The 27,326-nt window shown below is 49.3% G+C and overlaps 1 protein-coding gene across 1 annotated transcript in view; it reads right to left on the bottom strand.

Annotated features, from left to right (window-relative positions):
• LOC141273286 (C-type lectin domain family 2 member D-like) overlaps nucleotides 1-27,326 on the bottom strand; it is a 166,183-nt gene that overhangs the window by 110,512 nt on the left and 28,345 nt on the right. The window contains exon 3 of the mRNA XM_073684910.1: nucleotides 12,096-12,170. Coding sequence (XP_073541011.1) covers nucleotides 12,096-12,170 — 75 coding nt within the window. The remainder of the gene's footprint in view (nucleotides 1-12,095; nucleotides 12,171-27,326) is intronic.

The following is a 27,326-nucleotide window of genomic DNA, read 5'->3' as shown; positions in this document are numbered from 1 at the left end:
ACATAGGAGATACTGAGACTGCTGTATATACATCACATAGGAGATACTGAGACTGCTGTATATACAACACATAGGAGATACTGAGACTGCTGTATATACATCACATAGGAGACAACGAGACTTCTATATATACACATTACATAGGAGACACCAAGACTGTTGTATATACATCACATAGGAGACACCGGAGCTGGAGTATATTAACTAGCGTACCCTAGGACTGGAGTATATACATCATAGAAGACATGGCAGATGCAGTGTAGTCATGACAGGAGAAATGGGGCTGTGGTATAGACATCACATAGGAGATTCCAAGACTGCTGTATATACAGTACAGACCAAAAGTTTGGACACACCTTCTCATTTAAAGATTTTTCTGTATTTTCATGACTTTGAAAATTGTACATTCACACTGAAGGCATCAAAACCATGAATTAACACATGTAGAATTATATACTTAACAAAAAAGTGTGAAACAACTGAAAATATGTCTTATATTCTAGGTTCTTCAAAGTAGCCACCTTTTGCTTTGATAACTGCTTTGCACACTTTTGGCATTCTCTTGATGAGCTTCAAGAGGTAGTCACCGGAAATGGTTTTCACTTCACAGGTGTGCCCTGTCAGGTTTAATAAGTGGGATTTCTTGCCTTATAAATGGGGTTGGGACCATCAGTTGTGTTGTGCAGAAGTCAGGTGGATACACAGCTGATAGTCCTATTGAAAAGACTGTTAGAATTTGTATTATGGCAAGAAAAAAGCAGGTAAGTATAGAAAATCGAGTGGCCATCATTACTTTAAGAAATGAAGGTCAGTCAGTCCGAAAAATTGGGCAAACTTTGAAAGTGTCCCCAAGTGCAGTTGCAAAAACCATCAAGCGCTACAAAGAAACTGGCTCACATGAGGACCGCCCCAGGAAAGGAAGACCAAGAGTCACCTCTGCTTCTGAGAATAAGTTTATCCGAGTCGTCAGCCTCAGAAATCGCAGGTTAACAGCAGCTCAGATTAGAGACCAGGTCAATGCCACACAGAGTTCTAGCAGCAGACACATCTTTTCAACAACTGTTAAGAGGAGACTTTGTGCAGCAGGCCTTCATGGTAAAATAGCTGCTAGGAAACCACTGCTAAGGACAGGCAACAAGCAGAAGAGACTTGTTTGGGCTAAAGAACACAAGGAATGGACATTAGACCAGTGGAAATCTGTGCCTTGGTCTGATGGGTCCAAATTTGAGACCTTTGGCTCCAACCACCGTGTCTTTGTGCGACGCAGAAAAGGTGAACGGATGGACTCTACATGCCTGGTTCCCACCGTGAAGCATGGAGGAGGAGGTGTGATGGTGTGGGGGTCCTTTGCTGGTGACACTGTTGGGGATTTATTCAAAATTGAAGGCATACTGAACCAGCATGGCTACCACAGTATCTTGCAGCGGCATGCTATTCCATCCGGTTTGTGTTTAGTTGGACCATCATTTATTTTTCAACAGGACAATGACCCCAAACACACCTCCAGGCTGTGAAGGGCTATTTGACCAAGAAGAAGAGTGATGGGGTGCTACGCCAGATGACCTGGCCTGCACAGTCACCAGACCTGAACCCAATCGAGATGGTTTGGGGTGAGCTGGACCGCAGAGTGAAGGCAAAAGGGCCAACAAGTGCTAAGCATCTCTGGGAACTCCTTCAAGATTGTTGGAAGACCATTTCCGGTGACTACCTCTTGAAGCTCATCAAGAGAATGCCAAGAGTGTGTAAAGCAGTCATCAAAGCAAAAGGTGGCTACTTTAAAGAACCTAGAATATAAGACATATTTTCAGTTGTTTCACACTTTTTTGTTAAGTATATAATTCCACATGTGTTAATTCATAGTTTTGATGCCTTCAGTGTGAATGTACAATTTTCATAGTCATGAAAATACAGAAAAATCTTTAAATGAGAAGGTGTGTCCAAACTTCTGGTCTGTACTGTACATCTTATAGGAGACAACGAGACTGCTATATATACATCATATAGGAGACACCAAGACTGTTGTATATATATCACATAGGAGACACCGAAGCTGGAGTATATTAACTAACGTACCCTGGGACTGGATTATATACATCATAGCAGACATGGGGGATGCACTGTAGTCATGACAGGAGAAAAGGGGCTGCGGTATAGACATTACATAGGAGACACTGAGACTGCCATATACTCTTCACATTAGGAGACAAAGACAGAGCTGTATACGTCACATAGGAAACACAGAGACTGCTGTACATACAACACAGAGGAGGCACTGAGACTGCTGTATATACATCACATAGGAGACAACAAGACTGCTGTATATACATCACATAGGAGACACTGGAGTATATTAACTAGCGTACCCTGGGACTGGAAAATATACATCACAGGAGACATGGGGGATGACGTTTAGTTATCTGAGGAGACACGGGGCTGTTAGACATTACAGGAGATATGGGGCTGCGGTATAGACATCACAGGAGACGCAGCCGCTGCTGTCTTTCTCTGTGGGATGGGAGCGCATCAAAAGCTAACTCTGCTCACAAAGCATGTCCGGATACTGGCACTGGACAGTGTGAGAATGTAATCTTTCATTGCACACGCCATCTAGCTTGCAAAACAAGATGAAATGAGAGTGCTGTGGACCCCGGGAATCTGTCCATAAATGGCCAGCGAGCCTGTGGTTTACCCCTGATACAGACCAAGATGAACACTGTTTCAGCACAAAGCAGCACAGGAAACGTTATGAGACACTGTACAGTGTGGAGTTTGGCAAATATGTCTAATGGTAAATGATTGCTATTGACTCCTACACTTTTCATATTTGGTTAGTTATTGGATTATATGACTTTAATGTATATTATTATTTGTGTACAACTAGAGTATGTGTAGGTTCTGCCTTCATTTGTCTTTGGGACTCGAGGTTGATGAACAACATGCACATGTATTTATAGTGATGAGCAGAGGCGTAGTTAGGATTTTGGTTCAGTGCGGGCGAAATTTTTGAGTGGGCCCCTAACCAGGTAACCCTGATTACAAAAATAGTGGTGCACCCAGATAGTGGATGTAGGAGAACCTCAGCAGATGACCACGCTGTTACTGAAAATAATCTCTATACAAAGACCAGCACTGATAATACCGCCATATGGTGACATATATTGATAGATATCAGTCCTTCAGAACATATAAGAGATCACTTTACAGTTATATATAGTAACCTACAGGTGACATTCTGATTAAATTGTTCACTTTTCCCATCTTTTCCATCTGGCCCAGACCGACACGACAACTTCTACAGCAATGACTCAGAGTCTCAGGTCTGCATGCGGCCCGCTGAGGATTTTTATCCGGCCCGCAGGACTATGGGTGGAGGAGAGCGATACTTACCTCTCCCCATGCCTCCACAGATCCGCTGTCTTCCTGCTGTGCGCTCCCTGTGACGTCTCAGGTCAGAGGGTGCGGTGACTTCTTTCCACCGCCCCCTCCCCTGAGCAGTCACAGGCAGCGCAGAGAGGGACAACGCCGGCGACGCCTGGAGTCCAGAGCAGCAGCAGCAGGTGAGGAGGAGTGAGGTGAGTATTTGATTTTTTTTTTTTTATGTATGGAGGCTTGGGGCATTATATGGAGGGGTGATATGCTGCATGGGGCATTATGTGGGGGGGTGACATGCTGCATGGTGCATTATATGGGGGGATGACATGCTGCATGGGGCATTACATGGGGGAGTGACATCCTGCATGGGGCATTATATGGGGGGGAAAGGGACATTGTGCATGGGGCATTATATGGGGGAGTGACATCCTGCATGGGGCATTATATGGGGGGGAAAGGGACATTGTGCATGGGGCATTATATGGGGGGGTGACAGCCTGCATGGGGCATTATATAGGGGGTGAGTGATATCCTGCATGGGGCATTATAAGGGGGGGGGTGACATCCTGCATAGGCATTATATGGGGGGGTGACATCCTGCATGGGGCATTATAAAGACAGGGGAGTGATATCCTGCATGGGGCATTACATGGTGGGAGAAAGGGACATCCTGAATGGGGCATTATATGGGGGGGAGTAACATCCTGCATGGGGCATTATATGGGGGGAAGGGACATTGTGCATGGGGCATTATATGGGGGGGTGACAGCCTGCATGGGGCATTATATGGGGGGGTGACAGCCTGCATGGGGCATTATATGGGGGGGGGAGTGATATCCTGCATGGGGCATTATAAGGGGGGGTGACATCCTGCATGGGCATTATATGGGGGGTGACATCCTGCATGGGGCATTATAAAGACAGGGGAGTGATATCCTGCATGCGGCATTATATGGTGGGAGAAAGGGACATCCTGAATGGGGCATTATATGGGGGGGAGTAATATCCTGCATGGGGCATTATATGGGCGCACAGCCTGCATGGGGCATTATATGGGGGGAGTGACATCCTGCATGGGGCATTATATGGGGGGGTGACATCCTGCATGGGGCATTATATGGGGGCACAGCCTGCATGGGGCATTATATGGGGGAGAGTGACATCCTGCATGGGGCATTATATGGGGGGTGACATCCTGCATGGGGCATTATATGGGGGGTGACATCCTGCATGGGGCATTATATGGGGGGTGATATCCTGCATGGGGCATTATATTGGGGGGTGACATCCTGCATGGGGCATTATATTGGGGGTGACATCCTGCATGGGGTATTATAAGGGGGGAACAGCCTGCAAAGGGCATTATAAGAGGGGAACAGCCTGCCTATTGAGGACCTATGCTGCCTATCGGGGACATTTACCTGCCTATTGGGGACCTATGCAGCCTATTGGGGACATTTACCTGCCTATTGAAATACCGGTAAGTTTGTTGATTTAACTTTACTTGTTCTTCATTTTAAATATTGTATTTGTTCCTGTATTGTTTTATTACTTCAAAATATGATATGTGCAGTGTGCATAGGAATTTGTTCATAGTTTTTAAAAAAAAACTATATTCCAGCCCTCCAATGGTCTGAGGGACCGTGAACTGGCCCCCTGTTTAAAAAGTTTGAGAACCCCTGCTCTAGATGGTAAAAAAAACCTCTAGAATATAGTAATGCTGTGTGCAAGTGCCCTAGAAAACAGTGCCCACATTTTGCCCCCTAGAAAGTAATAGTGCCCTCTGTGTGCCCCTCTGACAGTCACAATAACCTGAGTTCCTCTATAACGATAAGTGCCAAATTTACATTTAATAATGTCCTGAATCTGCCCCCATGTACAGCTCCCCTCTACACAGTATGATGCTCTCCTATACATATTATAATTCCCCCTCACTGTATAGTATCCCCCACACACAGTATACTGGTCCCTTAGTAGTCCCTCCAATCTGATGGCTCCAACACTATATGATGGCCCCCACACTGTACAAAGACCCCACATTATCTTGCACACTGTAAGATGGCCCCCACACTATGCAAAGACCCCACATTATCTCCAACACTGTATGATGGCCCCCACTCTGTGCAAAGACCCCACATTATCTCCCACACTGTATGATGGCCCCCACACTGTGCAAAGACCCCACATTATCTCCCACACTGTATGATGGCCCCCACACTATACAAAGACCCCACATAATCTCCCACACTGTATGACCCTAACTGTAATCCCCACACTGTATAAATAGCCTACATATAGTATAATGTGCCAGATAGTCCTCAATATCGTATAATGCACCCCACCATAGGCAGAGTCTGTAGTATAATGCTCCCCCCCTCCTCGTAGGAAGAGTCTATAGTATAATGACCCCTTATAGGCAGAGTCTGTAGCATAATCCCCCATAGGCAGTCTGTAACATAACCCCCCCACCCCCCATAGGCAGTCTATAGCATAATCCCTCCACCCCCCATGAGCAGTCTGTAGCATAATCCCTCCACCCCCCATAGGCAGTCTGTAGCATAATCCCCCCACCCCATATAGGCATTCTGTAGCATAATCCCCCCCACCCCCATAGGCAGTCTGTAGCATAATCCCCCCACCCCACATAGGCAGTCTGTAGCATAATCCCCCCCCATAGGCAGTCTGTAACATAACCCCCCCACCCCCCATAGGCAGTCTATAGCATAATCCCTCCACCCCCCATGAGCAGTCTGTAGCATAATCCCCCTCATAGGCAGTCTGCAGCATAATCCCCCCATAGGCAGTCTGTAGCATAATCCCCCCACCCCACATAGGCATTCTGCAGCATAATCCCCCCACCCCCATAGGCAGTCTGTAGCATAATGCCCCCACCCCACATAGGCAGTCTGTAGCATAATCGCCCAACCCCCCATAGGGAATCTGTAGCATAATCCCCCACCCCCCATAGGCAGTCTGTAGCATCATCCCCCACCCCCCCACCCCATAGGCAGCCTGTAGCATAATCCCATCACCTCCCATAGGCAGTCTGTAGCATAATCCCCCCACCCCCCATAGGCAGTCTGTAGCATAATCCCCCCACCCCACATAGGCAGTCTGTAGCATAATCCCCCCACCCCCCATAGGCAGTCTGTAGCATAATCCCCACACCCCACATAGGCAGTCTGTAACATAATCCCCCCACCCCCCCATAGGCAATCTGTAGCATAATCCCCCACCTCCATAGGCAGTCTGTAGCATCATCCCCCACCCCCCCATAGGCAGTCTGTAGCATAATCCCCCCACCCCCCATAGGCAATCTTTAGCATAATCCTCCACCCCCCATAGGCAGTCTGTAGCATCATCCCCCACCCCCCATAGGCAGTCTGTAGCATAATCCCATCACCTCCCATAGGCAGTCTGTAGCATAATCTCCCCACCCCCCATAGGCAGTCTGTAGCAAAACCCCCCACCCCCCATAGGCAGTCTGTAGCATAATCCCCCCATAGGCAGTCTGTAGCATAATCCCCCACCCCCCATAGGCAGTCTGTAGCATAATCCTGCACCCCAACCCCTAAAGGAAAAAATAAATAAATAAGCACAATACTCACCTCTCTCTCCTCCTGGTTCCTCCGCTGCTCTGAGCGCCCGGCCCGCACCCATCTTCAGAACAGCGGGCCGGGCGCCAAGTGATGACGCCCCCTCTACCTTCCCCCCCCGGTAGCTACGCCACTGGTGATGAGGTTTCAGGTTCAGTTTTGGTTATTGCCTTTTCTAGACACATTTGGAAACTGTTTAATGGAGGCAGAAAGTGTCTAAAGTACATTAGAATTCTGATGCGCAGAGAGGACAACAATTTTTTATGTATAATTTGAGACAGATTTTTTGCACCTCTTTCCTAAAAAGGAATCTGTCTGCAGAATGAACCCTCCTAAGCCATCTAAATGGGCGTTAGATCATAGAAACTGAATAAAATGTTACCTTGCTATCTGTGATCAGAAAGAAATCCACATTTTTCTTACATGTAAATGAGCTGTTAAGATCTATGGGCCAGACATGGGCTTATTATAATTGAAAGGCTAAGGTTAGTCAGGGTGCGTGGGCCCCCCAGAATCATGTGGCATGTCACATGAAATATTTGGGGGGTGATGTGATAGGGTCACATGCTAAACATACAGGTGATCCGATGCACATCTGCAGATGTAAGGAGACTGACAGAATTTTTTCCTTTTAGTGCAGACCTGCACATAACAAGAGGGGATGCTATGGAATATTGGACAGAGTTGAACATAACAAAAGGAAACACTGTATGCTAAGGAATGGCGCTTTACATAATAAAGGTAGGTGCACATGACATGACTGTTTTCTCTCCACCTGAGAAAAACGGTCCAATTATTCTGATAAGACATTGATCAGAGTGGCATCAGTTTTTTTCGGAGATGGAGAGGAAAAAAAGTTTCTACATCTCTGTCAGTGTGTGAAAATCGGACCGCACTCAGTTGTCATCCGAGTTTTATCCTATGTTTTCCATGGATTCATAGACTTGCACTGCCGATATTGATTTGACACTTGGATCAATATCAAACATGTGACCCATTTTTTTCCACAGCCACTGAGTCAGAGGAAAAAAATCGAACATGCAAATGGCCCCATAAAATATCATGGGTACGAGTGCTATCCGTGAAAAACACAAATAGCATTTGTCTGATATAATCGGACGTCTGCATAAGCTAAGGGAGTTTCTTTTGCAAACAAGGGTATTATTCCCATCAATTCTCTGCAAATTTAGCTGCATTTACACAGAAAGAAATTGTTGAACAAGTGTTCTTAAGATATATTTTTAAAGGGTAAACAAGCTGCTGATCACCCAATGTTTTAGCAAACTGCTTCTTCATTGGGTAAAATGATTTTTTGCGCAGCACAAAAGATCATCATTCTCTGCAGTCATCCTCCCCCGTAAGCAAGACTTGCCCTGCTGAGAATAATGGCAGCCCATGTGCAATGAACAATCTATAACAGATCGCTCAGTATGCATTGTTTATTGCGGTTTGTCTGTGTAAACAGACTATTAAACAACTGACTCGCCCAGGGGAATATGGGGAAAACTCGGTACCCGGGCCTTTACCTTCTTTATAGGATGTGACTCTTTAAAAGGGGCTTGTCACTTGATGGGACGGATAACAGTTTTGTCTCGTGACGCCACCTGTGGTTTCTGGTAATGAGTACCAGCGCTGCGACAGACCTCTGGGGCAGTTGTTAGGGCAGCTGGGTTGGTGCGGCTCTCCACAGGCAGAGTAAAGCCCCAGGCAGTGTAGGTGCGGATGGTGATGCTGGGCATTGTAGTGCAGGAGCGATAACGTGGTAGAAATAACTGACAGAGACAGTGGGGTGCAGTCATCCGAGTTTACTCACAGTTATTTAGGTTCTTCAGGTGCACCATACAGGTGACCGTTTCCCAAGTCGCGCTGTGTTTACCAGGCAGGGGTTCAGCACTTTCCCAAGTAACTCAAGAGCACTTAACGGGACCCCTCACTTTATGTTCCTTTCTTGACCGACTTCCCGCGCTGGATCTCTCCCTCCTGCCCTGCGCCCTGCCACACAAAGTCCCGATCAGGTACCTTGAGATCCCTCTGGGCAACTTGGAGTTCCCGGACCTTGCTCTGTGCCCTTTTTGGTGGCTTAGGTGAGGATGTGGCAACTGCACTTTGGAAGTGCAGAAGCCTCCAGTTTTCTGGCCGAGACCTGGAGTAACTCGGTCAGTCCAGGGACCGGTTCCCTTCTTGCGGCCTGATCCCTCTGACACCTGGCAGATTCAGGTGTACGGGTGGCTTCCTGCTCATTCCGTACCCCTGGGATCCCTTCCAGTTCCCAGAGCCTTTCTCCTCTGCTCCCCTCTCCTTTTCTCCTCTCCTGGGCCTCACTCACTTGGCCCAGTCCGGAGCAGAGCTCCTGTAGAGCCCCTGCTCCCACACTTCTCCTCTCACTCACTGACTTCCTTCTCCCTGTTAACTAAGATGGCCCCCTCTTATATACTCCTCCTACTCAAGTGCTCCCCTGGTCTGCGTCCTCCATCCACACCCACTACATGGTTCCCCCCACTCCAGTCAGGGACGGGGCAGCAAAAGAAGTGCATAATGCCCTACCAGCCGGCCTGGAGTCTTGAATGCAGGTGTTGGGGTCCCGGGCAGTACTCCATCCTTACCTGAGAGTGGGATACCACACCTCTGGATCAGGTGCATTACCTCTGTGGCGACCGAACCGTGAGGGGCGCCACACTACCGCAGATCGCTAATGGTTTACCAATCAGCAGTAGTTTAGTGCCTCCGGTCATCCGTGTTGACAGAGACCTTTGCAAGATGCAGATACAGAATCAATATTTGCAGCCAGTAATTTACTGCTGTTGACTCATCTGATTGCAGCCATTTACTTTGTTTCTTCTCCATCTTGTCAAAACCTTCTTGACGAAGTCCTAATGCCGTGATGTGGCCACTGCAGAGTTTGCCATACTGACTCTGCCCCTGAAAATCAAAAGGTCACATATGCATATATATATATATACTGTATGTATATACAGTATATTACATTTTTTCTTGAAAAAAGAATATCACCCTGCATCACAAACTACAGTCATGCACCCGCCATAAATGTATAATTAGCCATTGAGCAAACTCCATTCCAAAATATAAATTGATATGGCAGCACAGTTTCCCCCTCCCTCTATTCAGTATAATACCTTTTGCTCTCTCTACCACCTTTCCACCCCCAATTCATTATCTTACTCCCTGCTCTTTCTCCCACCCCGGGTCATTCACTTTAAAGAAAAAAAAATCCCTTACCCCACCTGGCGATCCCCTGTTCCTCTCCATCCTTCCTCTTCTTGCCAGTGCATATGACGCGCCCCCTGGGCCGTGGGGTACTCGGCAGCCGGTCCTATGGATGCCGGTATGAGGGATATCACGGTGGCTGGCCCGGTCCGTGACCCAGGGCGGTCAATGAAAAGGGGGATTATTTATAGGAAATTTGGAAAGTTTGTGACGCCACAGGTGGAATGCGGCTAAAGGGGGCCGCCGCTGCGGAGCAGTCCTCTGAGGCAGATGGTAGGGCAGCTTGTGATGGAACGGCTCCCCACAGGTGGAGAGGGTCTCAGGGCAGCATGGGATGTAATGGATGGTGGTGCAGGGGGAGAGACGGCAGGACGATCCCGGAGGAAAGACGGACACTCACACGGGGGTAAGCTTCAGTACCTTTACTGGTGATGGTGCAGGCACGGTCCAGGGTACTCCGGGCGAAGGGCGCACTTTTGGACTTGCTCCCCAGTGAGCGGGTGTAGGGCCTCCTGATCCGTGGCTTTGTTCCTAAGCTTCTGACCTGCCTGGAGCTAGGCCTAGCGTGGTTACTGTCTCTCTCTCCTTTGCACCTGCTGACCTGGTGGTAGGGTCTTCTCATGAAGATCACTCTCCCTGGTCGCTGGGGCCTCCGTGACTCCTAGCCCTGGTAATGCAGTCAGCGTTTGGTAACCTGGGACCTGTAGACCTCAGGGATTCCGTGGTCCCTACTGGGTATTAAGGGACCCCGTAGGCATGGACCCGGTGTCCGGTATTTATCTCAGGGTGAGCCTGGCATGCTCCTCTGCCCCCTTGTTACTTCTTCCTTCTCCTCTCGCCTTCGGCCACACTCAGGGCCCTCACTAGGCTTCAGTGCGTGCTGGAGGCCTAGACTTGCCTCACACAGCAGTCTGTGTGCTACTCTCTCACTGAGCACACTCTCTCACTAATCTGAGCTGCCTGGCTCCACCTTCCCTATACCTCTGCTGGTATGAGGTGGAAGGTGGAGGTGTGTGAATGTGTGAGGGCCTCTTGTGGAGAAGTCCATCCATGCACCCTTCTGGGTTCTGTGGCACCAGTGCGCAGCAGGGCGCCACACATACATGTGGAATGACGGAGCCATTGTGATAACGTCGTAGCGCCGGCTGCATCACAGAGAAGGCGATGTTGGCTTCCTGCATGCAGTTACTCCATGTCTCTCTATTGAAGGCAAAGGAGCAACAAGAGCATTCCCTGTTGGTGATAAGTGCTGCCGATGGTGGTACAAAAAATATTATGATGAGGGCAATATGGCCACGGGCCCCCGGGCGGTAGCCCAGATTGCCCTCATTATAATCCGCCTATGGGCATGTAAGTAACACAGAACAGGAGAATTTATATTTATCTTCTTGCAAACACATATTTTGCAGCTCTCCGAGCTCTGCTGTATAGCAACAATATTGCACCTCTGTCTGCCTGTGAGATGGAAGCTGAAGCTGAGAGAAACCTGCAGATGTCAGGGATAATCACACACAGCTCTGCAGTGAGATCAGGAGATCAGAGATCATCCATTACATATCACATTGGTAACGCTCCCTTTAAAATAATCTCTGGAGGCGGATTCTCAGGGAGATCTATGTCCAGCCCATAGATCTTAACAGCTCATTTACATATAAGAAAAATGTGGATTTCTCTGGAATAAGAAATCGGGTCACAGATATCAAGGTATCATTTTATTCAGTTTCCTATGACCTACATGCCCATATAGACGGCTGAGGAGGATTCATCCTAATGACAGATTCCCTTTAATGAATCTCGGCAATGGGTTTATCAATCATGTAAAAAAGCCTCTGTGAATGCTGAAGTGAAGCTCCCACACATTTCTATTAATTCAGCTAAATGATGTTAAATATTGATACTTACTAGAAGTCTTGACAACGATGAGAGCCACTGATAATCCGATTATCACCACTATCAGACCAGCAATCAGGATATACACTGTAGAAAAAACAACATGGAGACTGATTGTTACTTGTGGATCCAATAAGAGAAGAGAAGACAATGACACAATGTAACAACCCGATACAACTGCGGAGCAGCATCTCCAGAAGTCACTGAGGAGACGACATGTCGGGGGTTATGTGCTGCGTGTGGAGATAATTTCTCTGCCCTTTCTCCTTCTATCAATGTCAACGGATCTTCTTTATTTGGAAACATTGGCCCCAATTCATCAAAACCAGCAATTATCTCACCAGTCTTGATGAGGGGGCCTGCTGGAGTCAGACTTTCGTCTAAGAGGTAGTGAGCACCTCCATATGCCTCCCCTCAAATCTTACTTCAGTCAGGGAGTGCTGTAAGATTTTTGGCTTAATGTATGGCACAGCTAATCATAAATTAGATGAGCTGTAGTGTCACTCCTCCACCCCACACCCAGCTCAGCCATTTTGTCAGAGCTGAGCAAAACTGGTGTGAAAATGTCTAAATTCAAAATATTATTGTGCAACACCTCGTTGCGCAAAAATGGTGCAACTTATGAAACTATTTTGCATCAGATTTCTGGTGAAAACACTTTGAAGAATTGAAGCCATTAGGTGATAATGAAAGTGCTTCAACAATTAAAAGTGGAAGGTTACAGAAAGTCTCATCTGGGGGCAGCAGAAAATCGAGGGGGAAATACTGAGCCGGAAGATAATGTTTCCACCTTTTCCTACTGACGATTTCCCTTATAATTATGGGCAGCATGGTGGCTCAGTGGTTAGCACTGCAGCCTTGTAGTGCTGGGGTCCTGGGTTCAAATCCCACCAATGACAGCATCTGTAAGAAGTTTGTATGTTCTTCCCATGTTTGCATGGGTTTTCTCCTGTTTCCTTCCAAAGACATCCTGATAGGGAATGTAGATTGTGAGCCCCAATAGGGGACAGTGATGATAATGTCTGTAAAGTGCTGTGGAATTAATGGCGCTATATAAGTGAGTAAAATAAATAAATAATTAGCTAGATAATATTTTTGCTCTCTAATGTCTTATGCTCTAGCATCTAGTGGTCATGCTTGGTACTACAACTGTGTTATTTGTGTCTGTTCTTGTGTTGATCCTGTCATCAATTAACCATTTACCATTAGTGAAATTAAAGGTCAAGCACAAAAGAATAACCCCATTAATGCACTGATTCTGCCATCACTGGAAAGCTCAGTTTCTAAAATGTAGTATCACAGCAATGGGTGACTGTTTTTTTTCTGCTTGTTTGTTTGTTTTTGCTGAAAGAGCTCATGGTCATTATTGTCTATGGACCTAAGTACATGGCTTTTCTTTGTAGACACACAATCAAATCATTTGACATAATAGAAGAAAACATGTCCAAGTTTGGTCTGATTCACAGATCAAACTTGCCCATTGACGTGGATGATTCTGTGAAAATTACGTGTGCTTGTAAAGGTGTGGAAGAAGTGTCAGCACCCCCTTTGAACACTTGCTGTAAAACATGTCTTTGAGTGTAATGCCTTTTGCTATGTTAAATGTCTTTTTTCTGGTTTAGTGCTCTGCAGTAGTGTATTAGCCTATTATTACTAACGGTCTTTAGCTTAATCTCCAGCCATGGCGAATTGATAGATGAACGCTCTGTAGGAAGATCGATCTTGTGCAGTTTAGATAGGTCCACCAGGGTCTTCTCCACCGTTGTCTTGATTGTATCAAGCCATCGGGTTGCTTGTCTTCCTCTTCGCCTTGTTTCTTCTATTTCTCCCACCATCATGTCCTTCTCAAGTGATTGCTCTCTTCATATGATGTGTTCAAAGTAGGGAAGTCGTAGCTTGGTGATTGTGAGAGCAGGAATAATTTCATCTATCCTGACTCCATTTTGATTTTTGTCAAAATGGAGTTTGAGTTGGTATGTGTGAGAGATAAGGAGTCTTTTGGAATGTCTTTGTCTAGAGACTCAGAGATAAGGAAGAAACCAAAACTAGAAAGTGAGAGATTCCTAAAATCCAAAAGCTGGGTGTAGACAGAATTACCTTTTGCCAATGAGATGTATGCATGCTAATGTCAGCACATATGTAGAGATAAGCTGAGCCAATTATATTACCATGTATGACTATTAATAACCTATATAAATCTGGACCAGAGAATGTAATAAAGTAGATCTAATACTCAAATGTATCAGTCGTAGTTCTTCCATGCACGTATTTGAATTTTACAATTTAATTTGTAACAAGCACAATGTCTCAGAACGTCTCACATTATGTGGTGACAACAAAACCTGGCGCAACAAACAGGGACCCACAAGTGCAAAAGATTGCTGACCCAACCAATTTGCTGTACCCCAGACAGACAGATATTTGGGACAGCTGCAGCAATTGGTGAGAATTTATTCTTACACTACCTGAATTTATCCCTCTGTTTTCGTGGGTTGCAGTGCACGTTGGGTAAGAAGTCGCAGGTCATTTATAGTAAGTGGGTCAATTATTGTTAGACAAAGAACCCTGATGAGACCTTGTGTACTGTGTTGAATTCCTGTGCTGTATGTTGTATGGGGAGTGTGATGAAAGCCGGCCGGTGGGTGCAGCTCTCTGGCGCCCCCTTACCTCTCAGGTCAGTCAAGGTACTGCACCTAGAGAAAGTAGTGCCAGGAAGCTGCAACCAGCGCAGGGAACACGGTAGTGTGTTATCCCTTCAACGTCACTAAACCGTAACGTCACTACACAGCACAACTCGCTAGCGCCCTCTTAGCCTCAGGTCAGTCAAGGAACTGCACCTAGGATAAGCGGTCGCCAGGGAGACTGTCCTGTAACCTACTGGGTATCGGGGCCCTCTGTAGTGAGGGCGGTATATATATCTTCCTTGGCCGCGCCAGGAATATATATATCTGAACCTCCGACCGTCACTACCAGCCTTCCCCAATCCCCAGTTGGTATGCTGCCACCAGTCCCTATTTTAGATATACGCCCAGTCCGTGAATGGGCCTATATCGGGTCAGGAACCAACCCTGGGTAGCGTTTTTGGCTTGAGCCGAGCTCACACGGACGTGCGTTCGTTATGCAGAATAAAAGGCAGGCCCACAATTACTTGAGGTAATTGATTATAATAATACACTAGATACACGATATACAACTAAATATACACAGGTATAAGGTCAGGCTAAACTATACAACAATGGAATACAACACACAGAATCACCACAGCATATCAGTTACCGGTTTCTTGATTTTCTTGTGACGCAGGGAGAGGATTCTGCGATCGCAGGCACGGTTCTTTGTTACAGGCTGAGGCCTACCACCGCATGGTCAAACTGCTCCTCCCCTTGGTGGCCTCAGCTGGTGCTCAGATGTTCAGCACACCACTCTTGGGTCAAGACTGACTTGTCTCTTGTCTGTCCTGCTATCTTACCTGCAACGTCCCGCCCACTGCTGGTGAGGTCAGCTGGCTCAGTCTCCACCCTCAGGTCTAACTTCGATCAGAAGCCCAAATTCTATGGAACCCAATAACTTCTTCTGGGATGGTCTCATGATACCCCCAGGGGTTCCCATGGATTCGGGCCGCCGTAACCGACCTTTTGATATCAATTATGATACCATACGGTCCTCAGGAATGGCTCAGCGCTATATCTTGGCTTCCAGAGCACGTACAAACGTCTACCGCGGAGGCTTGTGTGCGCAATGGCTCCGGGACGCCGTGATATTTTTTTATTGGCCCATCCCACGCAACATGCGTGTACTTTTCATGTTTCTATATCTTATGCCTCCATGCTTGTGACAGACAAAGAAACTAGTCCTATGGGACAAATGGTCAGGTACAGATAGACGAAGCACCCCCCCCTGCTGGCTGTGTTTCCTCTCGAAGTCTTTGAAGCTCCTAGCATTCAAGTGTTAAGTAGGCTTCTTATCTTACAGGAGCCTGGATGGGGGGAAACTATCTAGTTGACGTTTTAACAGAAGGTCCCAAGGGTGGGGGCTGCTGAAGTGTGGCCATCCCTGGATATGATTTATCATTACCAAGATGGCGGCTACAGGTTCATCACACCTCCCCCTATACGAGGGCGCGAGGGGGTAGCACATTCCTGTGTTCCCCCGTGCGTCCTTCTGCACCCTCCCCTTGCCGGGATAACCCGTCAGCGTTACCGTGGTCACGGCCTCTTCTGTGGCGAATGGAGAAGTGGTACTGCTGGAGAGCGAGGCTCCAGCGTAGCAACCTGCCATTCGACCCAGAGACCGTGTGTAACCAGCTGAGGGGGTTGTGGTCCGTCTCCACGGTGAAATGGCTCCCGTACAAGTAGGGCTGCAGACGCTGCAGGGCCCATACAATTGCCAGGCATTCTTTTTCCACCGTGGAGTAAGCCACCTCCCGGGGCAGTAGCTTCCTGCTCAGGTACAAGACAGGATGTTCCTGGCCTGTCGTGTTGACCTGACTTAGCACAGCACCGAGGCCAAAGTCACTGGCGTCGGTCTGTACCACAAACGGCCGGTCGAAGTCGGCAGCTTGCAGTACAAGGGAGCTACTTAGGGCGGCCTTGAGTGCCCCGAAAGCTGTCTCGCAGGCGACTGTCCAGTCGACTGCGACGGGCAGCTTCTTCTTGGTGAGGTCCGTCAGGGGCTTGGCCAGGGTGCTATAGTGTGGGACGAACCTCCTATAGTACCCGGCGGTCCCCAAGAAGGACATCACCTGCTTTTTGGTCCTAGGAGTGGGCCAGGATGCGATGGCATCCACTTTCCCCGGTTCTGGCTTCAGAACCCCCCCGCCTACCCGGTGACCCAGGTAGAGGACCTCACTCATGCCCAGCTGGCACTTTTCCGGCTTGATGGTCAAGCCTGCCCGGTGGATCCGACCGAGCACCTGCCGCAGGTGCTCTAGGTGATCCTCCCAAGTGGGACTGAAGACTGCAATATCGTCCAAGTACGCAGCCGCGTACCCTTCAAGTCCCTCAAGCAGCGTATTGACCATCCGCTGAAAAGTGGCAGGGGCATTCTTCATGCCGAATGGCATCACTGTGGACTCGTACAGTCCAAAAGGGGTGATAAAGGCAGAGCGTTCCCTTGCCGCGGGGGTCAGAGGAATCTGCCAGTACCCCCGGCTCAGATCCATGATGGTCAGGTACTTAGCCCCGGCCATCCGATCGAGCAGGTCATCGATGCGTGGTATGGGGAACGCATCGGTGGCCGTTACAGCGTTGAGCCCCCGGTAGTCCACGCAGAACCGTGTAGTTCGGTCCTTCTTTGGTACGAGGACTACAGGCGAGGCCCACGCGCTGCTGGATGCCTGGATCACCCCCAGCTTCAGCATCTCGTCTATATCTTGGCGCATGTTTCCCTGCACCTCGAAAGAGACCCGATATGCTGAACGCCGGATCGGCGGGTGATCGCCAGTGTCCACGTCGTGGACAGCCATCTCAGTCCTTCCGGGCAGGCTGCTGAACAGCCCCCGGAAGGGGTGCAGGGTGGTCCCCAGCTGGGACCGTTGGTCCTCCGTGAGCTGGTGGCCAACCCCCACATCCTCGATGGACCCACCCGCCTTGGCTTGGGTGAGCAGATCCAGGAGGGTTTCTACCTCTCCTTCCTCGGGAAGGTTGCACACTGGGTGGGCAGTCGCTTCCCGCTCATGATGAGCCTTCATCATGTTCACGTGGAAGGCCTTCCTCCTTCCACGGGCGTGATCCAGGGTGACCAGATAGGTGACGGCATTGAGTTTCTGGTGCACGAAGTAGGGACCTTCCCAGGCTGCCTGAAGCTTGTTCTGTGGTACGGGGACCAGTACCCACACCTTTTGACCCACCTGGTAGGTCCTCTCACAAGCATTCTGGTCGTACCACCGCTTCTGGTCGGCCTGGGCCTGGGCCATATTGTCCTGCACCAGCTTTGCCAAGGCCATCATCCTGTCCCGGTGGCGCACGACATACTCGATGACCGACACCTCGGGGGTGGCCAAATCCCCTTCCCATGCTTCCTTCACCAGAGCCAGGGGGCCCCGTACCCGTCGCCCGTACAGGAGCTCAAAGGGGGAGAACCCCGTTGAGGCCTGCGGAACCTCCCGGTAAGCAAATAGGAGGTGTGGGAGGTAACGCTCCCAGTCTCTCCCGTGGGAGTCGACCAACATCTTAAGCATCTGCTTTAAGGTGCCATTGAACCGCTCACACAGGCCATTAGTCTGTGGGTGATACGGGCTGGCCACCAGATGTTGCACCTGCATTTGCTTACAGAGGGACTCCATCAGCCGCGACATGAACTGGGTCCCTCGGTCGGTGAGCATTTCTTGGGGGAAACCCACTCTGGAGAAGATCTCCAGTAAGGCGGTAGCCACCTTGTCGGCCCGAATGGACGACAAAGCTACCGCTTCCGGGTACCGGGTGGCATAGTCCACTACCGTGAGTATGAAGCATTTCCCGGAGTGGCTGGGAGTGGACAGAGGTCCAATAAGATCCACAGCAACCCTCGAGAAAGGCTCTTCGATGATTGGCAGAGTTACCAGTGGGGCTTTGGGGCGCGGCCCCGCCTTCCCCACCCTCTGACAGGTGTCACACGAACGGCAGTAGGCACCCACCGCGGCTCCCATCCCAGGCCAGTAGAAATGCTGAGCTATCCTGGCCTTGGTTTTAGCGATCCCTAGGTGTCCGGCCATCGGAATCTCGTGTGCGATCCGCAACAATTCCGCCCTGAACGGATAGGGTACCACTAACTGTCGGTCCCTGGGCCACGCCTCCGGTGAACCCTGCTGGACCGTTACCCGGTACAGCCGTCCCTGGTCCCAGACCACCCGCTCGCAGTCTGACTCCATGGGAGGCTGTGCCGCCTGTTCCTTGAGAGCTTTCAGGCTGTCGTCTGCTTCCAACGCAGCCTGAAATTCCTGACTTGATGTGGCCAGAATCGACGAAACTGCCACATCCTCTGTCAGCCCCTCCGGGCATGTCACCTGGCCGCTGTCTGACCCGGCAGACACTTGGTCAGAAGTGGGGAAGCCGTCGGACCTCTGCAAGGCTCCTTGGGCTCCGGCGCTCCCACTCCTGGTGACAGCGGCTATGACCGCTGTGACCGTGGGTAGTGCCTGCTTCCCCTCTGTTTCTGACCAAGCCGCCCGATCAGGCAGGCTTCCTAGGCCTTTGGACATCTCGGATGTGGGGAACTCCTGCCCTGGGGTCTTACCTGGCGGCTCCTCTCTTGGGACACCCCCACCTCCCATGGCCTGTTCCTCCCCCTGCAGTGGGCCTATACTCAGCAGCCTGGATACCCCTGGGAGCCCCACACTGCCGGTAGCTGCCCCCCTCTCCATCCCTGAGCTTCCCTCTACAGAATCCTGCCCGCCCCCTCCCTCACTGGAGGACAAGAGGTCACGGCACGCCGGCTGAGCACCTCTGCGGGCATCCCCACACTCCCCACCTGCTTTCACTAACCCTGTTTGTGTTGTGTCTGTGCAGGTGTTACCCTCAGGTTTCACTCCCTCCTCCTCGGCAGGACACACACTACATACAACATGGTTGGCATTAGCAGCAGACAAATCAATACACTCTTGGGGGGCCGAACTTGGGGGTTCAGAGGGTACATACTGCGATACTAGACGCCCCAAGTCGGTCCCTAATAAAACATTTGCGGGAATATTTGGCGTTACTCCCACCTCCCGCATCCCCCTTCCGGCACCCCAGTCCAAATACACCATGGCAACGGGAAGTGCCGGCTCCACGCCTCCAACCCCGGAGACGGAAAGAGTCTTTCCTGGTACCAAGTCCTGGGGGGACACCACCTCAGGCCGTACCAGTGTTCGTTCAGCGCCAGTGTCCCGCAGTCCCATGACCGCAGAACGGCCTATGGTGACGGGTTGGATGTTGTCCAGGGACCTACCACCACCCCCTCCCACACACAAAACATTGGGCGCTCTCTGGGACTGGGATGGGGTCTTTTGGCGCTGGGGACACTCAGCCCTAAAGTGTCCTGGTTTGTTGCATAGATGACAACGTCTTACGTCTGGTCCTTGCCTGGAGAGGGCAACAGGGGGATACACCCCTTGTGTTCTAGGGGCCGGGGAAACAGGGGCATGACTGGGCTTACCCCCTCTCCAGGTGCTGCTGGCAGACTTCTTCAGCTCAGGCGCCCTGTTATTGGCATACTCGTCTGCCAGGGCGGCTGTAGCAGAAGCCCCTGTTGGTTTTCGGTCACGGAGGAACTGTCGGAGGTCCTCTGGGCAGTTCCACAAGAACTGCTCCGTGACGAACAGTTCCTGGACCTCCTGGCGGGTAGTAAGCGCTAGACCCGAGGTCCAGTGCTCTGCGGCTCTCAACAGCGCCCGCATATGATCGGTCCAGGTGTCCTTGGGGCCACGCAGCAGGCTCCGGAACTTCTGGCGGTACGACTCGGGAGTGAGGTTGTACTGCCGGATCAGGGCCCGCTTGATGCAGTCGTAGTTCTGTACCTCCCCGGCAGGTAAGTCCCCCAAGGCATCCAGGGACTTACCCCTCAAACGGGGGGTCAGGTATCTGGCCCACTGATCCCGGGCCAGATGGTGCTGAAGACAGGTCCGTTCAAATGCCACCAGAAAGGAGTCCAGGTCCCCATCCTTCTCCAGTAGAGGGAAGTCCTCAGCTCGGACTTTGGACGACTTGGTCTCCTGATGGGTTGGTTGCTCTAGCGGAAGCCCCCGCTGGGCCAGGTCCAGTTGGTGCTGGCGCTCCGCAGCTCGCTCTGCACGCTCCGCAACCTCCCGGCGCTCTGCAGCTTCACGCTCCGCAGCCTCCCGGCGCTCTGCAGCTTCACGCTCCGCAGCCCGCTCCGCAGCCCGCTCCGCAGCCCGCTCTGCACGCTCCTCCTCCGCTGCCTTCTCTGATGCTGCCAGGAGGGTTTTGTAGACGGCATCGCCATGAGACTGGAGACTTGCCATAGCCGCTTGTAAAAGGGCTTGTGATCTGGACAGGCTGGGCTGGGTAGGTGGTGGGCAGCCCACTGCGGGACCGTATACTGGGGACTGGCTCCCTGAGGTGCCCGGGCTGGACTCCTCCTCGCCATGAGTAACAATGTCCTCCCCTCCTGCCACACGGACCGTAGCATTAGCCTCTTGCAGGGTCTTGCTCCTGGTGCCGTCTGCCATCTTGGTAACCGACACCGCTGCAACCCTGAGTTTGCACACACCTTGTTATACTTTTAGCCTGACCGTCTAACGTTGGGCTGACCTTAAGACTCCAGCAGTGGAAGTTCCCACTGGCAGTCTTTAGTGCCTGGGAGTAGGGGTCCCACAACACTATTATTCTGCAATCCCACCGCTCTGCCACCAATGTGATGAAAGCCGGCCGGTGGGTGCAGCTCTCTGGCGCCCCCTTACCTCTCAGGTCAGTCAAGGTACTGCACCTAGAGAAAGTAGTGCCAGGAAGCTGCAACCAGCGCAGGGAACACGGTAGTGTGTTATCCCTTCAACGTCACTAAACCGTAACGTCACTACACAGCACAACTCGCTAGCGCCCTCTTAGCCTCAGGTCAGTCAAGGAACTGCACCTAGGATAAGCGGTCGCCAGGGAGACTGTCCTGTAACCTACTGGGTATCGGGGCCCTCTGTAGTGAGGGCGGTATATATATCTTCCTTGGCCGCGCCAGGAATATATATATCTGAACCTCCGACCGTCACTACCAGCCTTCCCCAATCCCCAGTTGGTATGCTGCCACCAGTCCCTATTTTAGATATACGCCCAGTCCGTGAATGGGCCTATATCGGGTCAGGAACCAACCCTGGGTAGCGTTTTTGGCTTGAGCCGAGCTCACACGGACGTGCGTTCGTTATGCAGAATAAAAGGCAGGCCCACAATTACTTGAGGTAATTGATTATAATAATACACTAGATACACGATATACAACTAAATATACACAGGTATAAGGTCAGGCTAAACTATACAACAATGGAATACAACACACAGAATCACCACAGCATATCAGTTACCGGTTTCTTGATTTTCTTGTGACGCAGGGAGAGGATTCTGCGATCGCAGGCACGGTTCTTTGTTACAGGCTGAGGCCTACCACCGCATGGTCAAACTGCTCCTCCCCTTGGTGGCCTCAGCTGGTGCTCAGATGTTCAGCACACCACTCTTGGGTCAAGACTGACTTGTCTCTTGTCTGTCCTGCTATCTTACCTGCCCCGTCCCGCCCACTGCTGGTGAGGTCAGCTGGCTCAGTCTCCACCCTCAGGTCTAACTTCGATCAGAAGCCCAAATTCTATGGAACCCAATAACTTCTTCTGGGATGGTCTCATGATACCCCCAGGGGTTCCCATGGATTCGGGCCGCCGTAACCGACCTTTTGATATCAATTATGATACCATACGGTCCTCAGGAATGGCTCAGCGCTATATCTTGGCTTCCAGAGCACGTACAAACGTCTACCGCGGAGGCTTGTGTGCGCAATGGCTCCGGGACGCCGTGATATTTTTTTATTGGCCCATCCCACGCAACATGCGTGTACTTTTCATGTTTCTATATCTTATGCCTCCATGCTTGTGACAGACAAAGAAACTAGTCCTATGGGACAAATGGTCAGGTACAGATAGACGAAGCACCCCCCCCTGCTGGCTGTGTTTCCTCTCGAAGTCTTTGAAGCTCCTAGCATTCAAGTGTTAAGTAGGCTTCTTATCTTACAGGAGCCTGGATGGGGGGAAACTATCTAGTTGACGTTTTAACAGAAGGTCCCAAGGGTGGGGGCTGCTGAAGTGTGGCCATCCCTGGATATGATTTATCATTACCAAGATGGCGGCTACAGGTTCATCACAGGGAGTGTGTGTTTGGTATTACACTGGTCATCTGTACGTGGGATTGGATTGTAGTGATTAGTTGATTGCACCCGGTGGAGCAGATGTTGGTGATTGTCAGCAGCAGCCTCTTGTATTGCTAAGGAAACCCATATGGTTCCGGCCCCTAGATGTAGGGGCTGATGGTTTTCGTCTGATTCTAAGTCAGGCATGGAGTGACAGAGTGGAAAGCCAATGTGTGTGTGGTTTCGAGTCCCCGCTGGTTTTTCACTCTAGTCCTGTATTCCTGTTTTCTTTTTTTAAAGAAACAGAAGATGGGTATTAAATATTAATCTGTTTAGAAAGAAACAGACTGAGCATGGTAGAGATGCTGTATAGAGTATACAATCCATAGTGAAAGGTATGAGTCCCCACTGGTTTGTAACTCTAGTTCTGTATTCCTATTTTTAAAGAAAAAGAAAGAAAGAAAATGCCTAGCTTTTGTTTTGTGTCTGGTTGTCCACCGGGTGGCAGATTTGATGATGAAGGTTTCTTGAAAGTATTGGAGGAACAGCAAGGTTGTTTAAATGATGTTGGTTTACTAGACCAGGCTGAGATATGCTGGAAAAACACTAAATCTGTAACTAGAGGCGAGTTGGAGAAAGAAAAACATAGTGATAAGTATTTGTATGTTAAAGTATGTTAAAGTATGTAACAAAGATGGCGTTCATTCCCCTGCCGCTCCCAGTTTGACTCCACCCCCGTACCTTGTCCCTGAAGGATGGATATGTTGTGTATGTAGGAATCAAAATCCAGATTGGGTGGAGACCTGTTGTGTATGTGATGCCCCCTGTTGGCACATAGTAACCATTAAACCTCCTACTCCTAAAACAGGATTGTACTCTTTTTGTTAATGCCACACAATCCATTTGCATAGTGAGCCCCCCCTTGTCCAGTGTCCCAAGTGCTACGCCCCTATAAGTCTCGGTCAGGTCACCAATGAACATTATGCTTGCACTGGATGGGACTAATGTTGCACTACTCTGAATCCAGTCACCTTGTTGCCTCTGGAGGGGGGAGAGGGGTGGTAGTGATAATGTGGGTGATCTGCTAGTTAAGACACAAGAGGAACATGACTGTGTACAAATAATGTCCCATGGGGGGTTTCAGTCATGTTACCGATGTCCCACTAGATAACCCAGACCATGAGCTCTTTGTGGATGGATCGCAGTATGGCGTGGATGGCCAGTTCTACGCTGGATATGCTGCTGTTTCCCTTCATGACACCATAAAAGCAGAGAAGCTGCCCCCACAAATTTCCACCCAGGAATCCATACTCTGTGCCCTAGAAGAAGCCTGCAGACATGCTAAAGACCAGACTGCCACGATTTAAACAGACAACCGCTATGCTTTCATGACTATGGACCTATATGGAGAGCTGGATCTTTCCTCACAGTGGCAAGTAAGCCTATCAAGAATGATAAATCCTTCCAACGCCTGATGGAGGACCTACCTTTACCTGAGAAAGTTGCCATGGTGAAAGACAAAGGCCATGCAAAGGACGACTCCACTACAGCTAAAGCCAACTACTGGCCGACCAAGCTGAAAAATCTGCAGCTTACCAACAAAGAGACAACGCTGCCAGGGTGACAGCTGCACAGGTGGCCTCAGTCGCAGACCCACCGGTGACCTACGACCTTCTCCAGAATCTACAACAGGCTGGTGTTAAAAAATTTGCCAGATAACAAGAGAAGGGAGCCGTGCAGTTACCAGGACTGTGGCACGTGGGGGACAAAGGTTGCCTTTCCCGAATTCGGTATGCCATGATGGCTCAAGCTACTTATGGCAATACCCACAAGTCAAAGACTGCTATGACAGACCTCGTCCACTGCCATTGGTTTGAGCCTGGGTTCAGTGTCACTGCAGCCAAACACGTTCAAGCCTGTCTGATCTGAGTGCTCAACAACGTGAGACGCACCATCAAGATGCTTATGAGATACACACTGAGGCCCCTGTACCCATTCCAGCGTCTTCAGAAGGACTACATTCAACTTCCGAAGATGCAAACCAACGAGTATGTACTTGTGTGTTGTCCTCTTCTCAGGATGTACAGAAGCATACCCCGTGTGTAAAGCCACCGCCAAGGCAACAGCAAAGAGACTAATCTCAGAAGCCGTCAACAGATACGGGGTGCCTGAGACCATGAAGAGTGAAAGAGGCACCCACTTTACCGGAGAAGCAATGCAGGAAACAACGCCCGCCCGGGGAGTGAAAAAGGCCTTCATTCAGTGTACCATCCACAAAGTAGTGGTAGAGTAGAGAGACTGAATGGGACCCTGAAACTGAAAATCCAGAAAGCCATGGCCGAAAAGGGCAGACCATGGACAGAATGCTAGCCCCTTGCACTCTTCTCAGTCAGGCATACTCCCAACAAAAAGAGAGGCTTCAGTCCATTTGAGGTGTTATTTGGGTCAGCTCCTAGGCTAGGGTTGTATTTTCCACAGCGGCTCCAGATGCAACATGATAAGCTGTCTTCTTATGGTACTGAACTTACAAAATGCTTGTCTAACATATATTCTCGAGTTTTCTAGATCCAGATTCTGTGTAAAGAAGCCACCCCCTGCAGCCCGGAGACTGGGTGGTGGTCAAAAGACACGACAGGAGAGCCCATAAGCCTCGATTTGATGGACCCTTCCAAGTCCTGATGACAACTGAGACGGCTGTATATCTCGAGACAAAGCCCAACTGGATCCACACCTTACACTGCAGGAGGATAGCTGTTCCCAATAAAGCCACCGAGTGATGTGGATGCACACCCTGTGCCTTATTCCTTGATAAATGGGGGCTCATCGAGGACTATGTTCCAAGAAAGAAAGTAGTTACCACTTTCTGGTTTGATACCTCAGACCCTGTAGTCCGTTATGAATTTGACTTGTGAAACATGGCCTCTTGCCCTAGGGAGGAGTGGCAGCGTGGGGACACATAGACTCACCCAAAAGTATATGTGTGTCACCATCGCCAATACTGGCTATGGGTCTGATTGCAAGTCCTAGAATATGATAGAGTGGAACTTTGGGGAACATTCCGTGCATGTATTTGAATTTTACAATTTAATTTGGAACAGGCACAAAGTCTCAGAACGTCTCACATTATGTGGCGACAACAGTGATCCTTGCTTCCAGTGACATGTCTGGCTTGATTTGTTCCAAGATTCATTTGTTTGTTCTTCTTGCCATCCATGGTATTGATAAGATCCTTCTCCAGCACCACATTTCAAAGGCGTCGATTCTTCTTCTGTCTTGAAGAAAAGAGTGGGCTACTGACAAACTGATGTGTCATACTGGTCCTGGAGGACTAAGTAGAATCTTACTCAGACCAGGAAGGACCATGGGGTAATAGTGGGAGAAGAAAGACTAACTGTACTGTACTAAAGTATGAGTATCTGCCTTGTGCCTCAGAAATGTTACAAGTAATGCATGCCATTTATCAGATGTTGGGAACCACTTTCAAGAATTCAAGTGACGCTGTTTTTAACTTTTTCATTGGCCTCCCTGATTCGTCACATGAATGTAAGGTCCCCATTCCATCATACCACTTGTGGCCATCAAAGGGGTAAGCAACAAGTCCCTGAAAAGCACATGCACACTCAGGGGTACCAAAGCAGGGTTTACAGAGACACGGAAGTAATCGTCGGCCAGGTTCGTCCTTTACATGCCATCCAAGTTGTATCCTAATGTTCATTTTTCACTTACTATTTGCTAGCAGAAGCTATGGAAACAAACTTTTTTTCATCATACAAGAAAAACGTATGAAACACAGATGTTAAAAACAAAAAATCACATGGGATTCAGATCTAGCACACTGATAAAATACATATAAGAAAAAAACTGATGAAACATGTTTTAATTGCACAGTTAGTTGTATATGTCTGTAGGAAATAAGTCCAGACATACACACAGCGTACATTTCCTATAAGGTTCCATTGGTGAAGCATACGTGAAGGGTTACATATGCAGATTATTTTTTTTAGTACAGAAAAGGGAAGGCTGCTGCTCTTTTTTAAAACAGGAAACAAAAATAATCCTACCTTAAAAAGATTTTCCATTCTTAGAAAAGTGAAACACCCCAGGTGATACCTGTAACGTAAAATAGCAAATACAGATAATACTCACGCTCTCTGAGCTCATCACAGGCTCCCGACGCTATTCTGGTATCTGTGTTTTAACGGCAGTGGGACGTCACAACAACAGTGTACATCACCGCTGCAACCAATCATTGAGCTTGATGACTCATACCATATAGATGACCATAGGTTGAATGACCTCCCCGGCAGTTATGATGTAAGGTGTGATGTCATCACAGCAGCCACAAGACTGAGACCGGTGGCGGGGTGACGATATTCTAGCTGTAGAGAGTGAGTACTATCAGTCTTTGTTATTTTATATCACATGAAACATTTCAGGTTCACTTTTATA

The sequence above is a fragment of the Phyllobates terribilis genome, unplaced genomic scaffold (genome assembly GCF_046119375.1).
Source record: "Phyllobates terribilis strain yellow unplaced genomic scaffold, ASM4611937v1 Scaffold_5__5_contigs__length_657084704, whole genome shotgun sequence".
Taxonomy (NCBI): Eukaryota; Metazoa; Chordata; class Amphibia; order Anura; family Dendrobatidae; genus Phyllobates; species Phyllobates terribilis.
The sequence above is the reverse complement of the archived record's forward strand: the minus strand, read 5'-3'. Positions and strand labels throughout refer to the sequence as shown.